Raw genomic sequence first — 6,756 nt, forward strand, 5'->3', positions numbered from 1 at the left:
AGACGTGAGTGAAGATGTAGAGTGATACATTCACATTGACATTTAAGATACCTAATACACATTTTTAGTAATCATTTACATATATCACATTTATTCTATTGTGAAGTGGCAACACTGATTATCGATAACTAATTAGAAATAGACAGATTAAAGCAATTCACTTTAGGATATCCCATTGACTTTTAATAACAAAATAGACCTAATGAGAGAAAGACAGAGATCCGTTTACAGATACCACACGGATTGCTAATAACGAGAGAAACAGAACTGGAGATGCAGACCGGTAGTTGTCAAGTGATCGATCCATTTACAGATACCACACTTATTCTAGCATTAATTATAGACGCCGACATCATTAGAGACACAGCCATAGCCACAAAGAGAAGGACATGAAAGCAATTCATTTACAGATACCCTGCTGATTTCTCACGAATAGCACCATGAGACAGGAGAGACGTCGTATGACGATCCATTTGTATATGCCACGTGGATTTCTAACATACACGAGAGATGGGACAGTCTCGTCTCTACACTCAAGCAGACTTTTTGCCCACTTCAACAATTGTCTCTTTCTGCGGTTGTCCCACCTGATGACGGACGCTTGTGTTGCGCCCGAAACGTCGTGATTTAATTTATTTTATTTTATACCTACGTGACTTTCCCGAAAGAACCAAAGAGTATGGATCCCTGCAGTCACGAAAACTTCAAATCTAGATTAGTCTCGTCTCTCTCTTCCCCACTCCCCCTCTCCTCCCCTCTACTCTACTCATCACCCAGTCGCCCTCTCTTTGCCTTTTTCTCCTCTGCCTCTCCCCTTCCCTTCGTAGAGGACGAGGAGGCGGCTGCTGGTCGAGAGGTGGTGGTGGCGTTGGTATGCCGCGTCACCGTTGAAACGCCCTCTACGAAGCGCGTCTTGAAGAGCACGTTGGCGTTGTTGAACATCCCATCCTTGAGAGAGACCACCACGAACTGCACGGGGACAAAGAGAGACATGGAGGGGGGGCATGGGGAGAGCAAGATGGAGAGAGAGACATGGGGGAGACACACAGAAATGGAGGGGGGGGACAGACGGAGGGGGGGGGAGAGAGATGGGGAGAGATAGCAGTGGGTCAAACCCATAGCACCTGGGGTCTGTCCCATGACCAACACCTAGCCTGGCACAGAAGTCCAGCCATAGTGCGGGTGAGGGATTATGCAGGCGAATGTACGGGTGAGTGGGTATACGGGTAAGCGTGCATGTGAGCGTATCTGCAAGGTGAAGAAGCGAGTGCACAACATGTGTCCGATGTTCTGGGTGTAGGAGTGAATGACTGAGTAGGTGTGTGGGCGAGTGCGAAACGTGGACCCCTCTAATGGAACATCTGCACCAGTTAGAAACATTCAGACTGGCCTGCCTACAATCCATTCTGTGTTTAACAAGGCTGGATTATGTGAGCAGCTCTCAAATCCTTGAAAGATCTGGACACATTCCCATCAGTGAGCTCCGGTGGTCAAGGCTGCATTGGCTGGGTTATGGAGCCCGCATGCCCAGCCACCGCATGGCAAAGTTGCTTCTATTTGGCTGCATAGATAGGGCTAAACGGGCACGACACGGGCTGAAAAAGACATGGAGTGATGAGGTACGGGAGGATGTGCAGCTGGGTAGACTTGCTGAAGTGCTGTTAAGATCGGCCTCTGTGGAGGATGCTTGTGAAGAACGCTACTGGGCAGTTGGAGGTAGTCACCCTCCAACAACAGAGGAGAGCAGAGGAGCAACCCTCACAACAATGAGCCGAGTGCTGGGCAGCTAAATTACAGCACTTTGGCACAGTAGGGGGTAGAGCTGGTACATCTGCCAGTCAACTCAAGTCAAACAATCGATCTTATTTTACGTGCCAATACGCCCTCAAAGAAGTAGGCATCAGTGCTCATAACATCAGAACAGGAACAGTACCGGGGGCCCAGGGCAACAGGAATGAAGAGAGAAACCCCGTCACAACCTGAGTGGCTAACACCGCCTGAGCAAAGCAAATTTCACCCGTGCACAACCAATGGCACCTGCATCTGTCCCGTCACCTATTGCCGAGCCTTTGACACTTCACGAGGCTTCAGAGTGCATCTGGCCTGACAAGCGCTGTGGCGACGTCACCGCCGCTTAGTGGCGAATGGCGTCTGTTGTTGTTGTGTGTGTGAGTACCTGCGAGTCTTCATAGATGCCTGTACCACTGGGGCCTCCAGCAAAAGCTCAGACAGATATTTCTCACGTAATTTAGTGGTAAATGAATTGAAGGTGGAGGGGTTACCAGCCGATTGCATCCATCCAGTGCCCCCATTGGCCACTGTAGTGGCTACAAGCACCATGAGGGGAAAAGTAACAACAAAAAGCGGAGCGCCGGGCGGCTAAAACACAGCAAGTTGGCACAGGAAGGGGCATGCAGGTGGTGCATCTGCCAGTCATCTCAGTCAACCCATAGCACCTGGCTCCGTCCTGTGATCTCCTTCCGGCAGGCATTCCACAGTAATCGTGGCGTTAAAGTGCACGAAGCCTGGCACAAGCGCCATGGTGATGTCATCGCCACTTAATGGCGATTGGCAACTGCTGCTGTTGTTGTACCTGCGAGGTGAGGAAGTGAGTGCGCAGCATGTGTCCGATGTTCTGGGTGTGGGAGAGGTCCAGGGCGGCGTCCACCTCGTCCAGGATGTAAATCGGAGCCGGCTTGAAGAGCAGCATGGCCAGGATCAGGGATAGGGCCACCAGTGACCTATCCAGCAGAGAGAGAGAGAGATACAAAGATAAACATAGAGAGAGATATGCCGAGAGGTAGCAGCATCGCCAGGATCAGAGAGCACCACCAGGGACCTGGATAGCACCGAGAAAAATACACAGATACACACATATACACAACCGACAGGGACCCCTCCCTCACCTCTGGCCTCCGCTCAGCTCGCTCAGATTTTCCTTCCACACGGAGCCCAGAGCCACACGAAACTCCAAGCCTTGGAGCAGCGAGGAGGTGGAGGAGGTGGAGGAGGTGGAGGAAGAGGACTCCACGGGAGTGAGACGCGCCTGGGAGCCAGGCAGCAGCGTGGAGAATATGGAGCTGAAGTCTCCATTCACCTGGAAAGAGACGCACGCGGGCAGAGGGAGATGCATGCGGGGGGGGGGGGCGGGTGGAGAGATGAGGGGAGAGAGACTGGTATGGTGGCGAGTGAATGGTGATTATGGTGGTGAATGGTGAACGTGGAACTTGCCTCTCGGCCAGGTGGAGGGCCTTGTTCTTATTGAGATCCAGCTCCTCCGTGGTAAGTGGGTGGTGAGTATAGTGAGTGAGTGCTTGGAGAGTATGGTGGTGAATGAGTGGTCAGCATGGGACCTGTCTCCAGGCCAGAGAGCCTTGTTATTATTGAGATCCAGCTCCTCCATGGTGAGCGAGTGGTTAGCGAGTGGCGAGTGTGGTACCTGTCTCCAGGCCAGGTTAAGAGCCTCATTCTTCTTGAGATCCAGCTCCTGCATGGCGCTGAAGATCTTGGTTTTGTCGTTCTCCACGATCCGCTTCTTCCTCATCAGGTCCACGTACTGGGGTCATTGGGTCACACAGGATCAGAGTCTCAGGATCTGTCTCACTCTTCCCGTGTCTTCCTCGTCCCCCTCTCTCATCTCCCCCTCTCCCTGCCTCTCTCTCCCCGCCCCTGTCTCTCCCTCACCTTCTCCTCGGACTGGGCCAGCAGGTTCATGGCCCTCTCGTTAACGGTGTGCACCATCCGCCGGCGTGTCTGCTCCAGGCGCGATAGCTTCCGGGCAGCATCGCTTGGGTCGCTGGCGGCGAAGTCGTACGCCGTGTTGGGGCGGCCAAATAGAGCGCGCTCTGTGGAGATCCACGCATTCTCTTTGAGCAGACGATCCACCTAAGAGAGAGCGGGAGGAGAGAGAGGGGGTTAGTGGGGATTCAGGAGCGGCTGAGTGAATGGTCGAGTGGGTGAGTGAGTGATTGAGCGTGAGTGGGGGAGTGGTTGAGTGCGAGTGGTTGAGCGTGAGTGGTTGAGCAAGCGGTTGAGCGAACGGTTGAGCAAGGGAGCGGTTGAGCAAACAAGCAGTTGATAGAGCAGTTCAGCAAACGAGCGAGTAAGTAGTTAAGTGAGCAGTTGAGTGAGTGGTTGAGCGAGTGATTGGGGGATGAAGTGGTTGAGTGAGTGAATGGTTGAGTGAATGAGTGGTTGAGTGAGTGAGTGGCGGGTACCTTGGCTGCGTTGTCCAGGGCGTCCCGCTGGTGTCGCCCCACTGCGTGCCCGCGCTCTGTCAGGGTGAGAGCGGCAGCGCCGCGCTGCGCCCGCAGCTGTTCCAGCGCCCGCGCCGCCTCCCCCAGCGCCTCCTGGCGGGCACGCAGCATCTCCTGGAGCTCCGTCACGTGGCGCTGGCACTCGGAGACACGCGCCTGTGGCACACAGGCAGAAGAAGAGACACGGGGGTGGATTAGGGCGACTCGGGTGGCAAGATGTTAACTACCTCACCCAGTATACAGGAGGTTGTGGGTTTGATGGAATTCGCATGTCTCTCTCCCAGTGGTCGCGTGGATTTTTCTCCGGGTCCTCTGGTTCTTCCTTCCACATTTAGAAATATGCATTGAGTATTTGGCTACTATAAATTTCCACGTAATAAGCCACTGCATTGGGGTATAATTCTTTGGCCAGGTCACGTCTGAAAAAATCTCAGTGGGCCTTTCCAGGTAAAAAAAAAAAGTGATTGGGTAGGTGAGTATGTGGGAAGGTGAGTGTGTGGGTAGGCGAGTGAGCAGGTAGATACCTGCAAGCTCTCAGCAGAGGCGCTGAGCTCCCGGACGGTCACCTCCAGCGAGAGCGTGGCCGCCTCCAGCCTCTGCAGCTCCTGCTGCCCCACCAGCGCCTCCTTCTCGAGCTCCTCCACCTCCAGCCTGACAGTGGACAGAGACTGGCAAGGGGGGGGGGGGGGGGGGGGTTAGAGTTCACTCACTCAATGACCCACTTAATTCACCCAATCACCCTCCCAAAAGCTCATGCACCATCTGCTTGCTTACTCTCACACTCGTGCATTAATTCACCCATCCATCAATTGACCTACCCACCCTCCCACTCATTAATTCACCCAACTCACCTACCCATCACCTAATTTACCCACCCAACCACTCCCTCAACCTGCCACCCACCCCCTCACCACCACCTCACCTGCTGTGCCTCCCTGGCGATCCCCGCTAGCTTCTGGGCTGTCCCCCGTGCCAACTCGAGGGCGCTAGAGGCCCCCTCCTGCTCGTGGCGCCGGTCCCGCTCGGCGTTCTGGAGTCGCTCCTCCAGGGAGTGGAGGCGCTGCAACGCGGCCGCTCTCCGCTCCTCGCAGAGAGCAGGCGCCGCACTCAGCTCCTCTACAGAGAGGGAGAGAGAAGGGAGAGAGGGGGTGGGGAAAGGAAAAAAGAGGGGGAGAGACGCACAGAGTGGGTAAAGGTGAAAAAGACACTGCTAAAGAGAAACAGGGAGAGAGAGGGAAAACGAGAGAGGGTGAGAGAGAGAGTGACACACGGAGAGCAACAGAGATGGGCAGAGAGAGACACACACGGAGAGACATGGAGAGTCGGAGCGGAGACCCGGGGAGATATAGGGAGGGAAGGAGGGAGGATACAGGGATACAGGGAGAGAGAGAGAGAGACACACATTGTTCTCTCCTCACCTCCTCTACACGGAAAGGGAGACGGGGGGAAAAAAAAAGCGGACAAAGAGAGGGAGAAAGAGCACGTGGAGAGAGAGAGTGAGATGTATAGCGAGAGACACAGATTTGGGGAGAGGGGGAGGAAGCAGCTCACCGATGAAAGTGTTGAGTGGGGAGGCGAGTGGCTCACCGATGGAGGTGGTGAGCGCGGTGAGCTCCGTCTGGAGCTTGTGGTGACTGCTGAGCTCCAGCTTCTGGTGGTGAGTGTCTGGGTGAGTGTGGGTGAGTGTCTGGGTGAGTGTGTGGGTGAGTGTCTGGGTGAGTGTCTGGGTGAGTGTGTGGGTGAGTGTCTGAGTGAGTGTGTGGGTGAGTGTCTGGGTGAGTGGATGGTGAGTGTCTGGGTGAGTGTGTGGGTGAGTGTCTGGGTGAGTGTGTGGGTGAGTGTCTGGGTGAGTGTGTGGGTGAGTGTCTGGGTGAGTGTGTGGGTGAGTGTCTGGGTGAGTGGGGAGGCGAGTGTCACCGATGTGGGGCGTAGGGCGAGTGGCCGATGAGGTGGTGAGCGCGGTGAGCTCCGTCTGGAGCTTGTGGTGGACTGCTGCTGAGCTCCAGCTTCTGGTGGTGAGTGTCTGGGTGAGTGTCTGGGTGAGTGTCTGGGTGAGTGGATGGTGAGTGTCGGGTGAGTGTCTGGGTGAGTGGATGGTGAGTGTCTGGTGAGGGATGGGTGAGTGGCTCACCGATGGAGGTGGTGAGCGCGATGAGCTCTGTCTGGAGCTTGTGGTGACTGCTGATCTCCAGCTTCTGGTGGTGAGTGTCTGGGTGAGTGTCTGGGTGAGTGGATGGTGAGTGTCTGGGTGAGTGTCTGGGTGAGTGGATGATGAGTGTCTGGGTGAGTGTCGGGTGAGTGGATGGTGAGTGTCGGTGGGTGGATGGTGAGTGTCTGGGTGAGTGTCTGGGTGAGTGGGATGGGGAGTGTCTGGGTGAGTGTCTGGGTGAGTGTCTGGTGAGTGGATGGTGAGTGTCTGTGGTGAGTGTCTGGGTGAGTGTCTGGGTGAGTGGATGGTGAGTGTCTGGGTGAGTGTCTGGGTGAGTGGATGGTGAGTGTC

At 55.0% G+C, this 6,756-nt stretch overlaps 1 protein-coding gene across 1 annotated transcript; it reads right to left on the reverse strand.

Moving 5' to 3' along the window:
- Window positions 1-792: 792 nt before the first annotated feature.
- Window positions 793-5,382, reverse strand: LOC133362538 (structural maintenance of chromosomes protein 2-like; the record flags this gene model as incomplete). Its single annotated transcript, XM_061581491.1, has 7 exons — window positions 5,179-5,382; window positions 4,218-4,412; window positions 3,685-3,885; window positions 3,440-3,556; window positions 2,907-3,097; window positions 2,594-2,741; window positions 793-969 (listed from the first exon to the last, which is right to left on the reverse strand). Coding segments are annotated over exons 2-7 (984 nt in total), but the record flags the coding sequence as incomplete, so codon positions are not given.
- Between the last annotated feature and the right edge of the window lie 1,374 nt (window positions 5,383-6,756).

This window comes from Lethenteron reissneri, unplaced genomic scaffold (assembly GCF_015708825.2).
Source record: "Lethenteron reissneri isolate LAM-NWPU_2019-01 unplaced genomic scaffold, ASM1570882v1 scaffold_1518, whole genome shotgun sequence".
In the NCBI taxonomy this organism is placed as follows: domain Eukaryota; kingdom Metazoa; phylum Chordata; class Hyperoartia; order Petromyzontiformes; family Petromyzontidae; genus Lethenteron; species Lethenteron reissneri.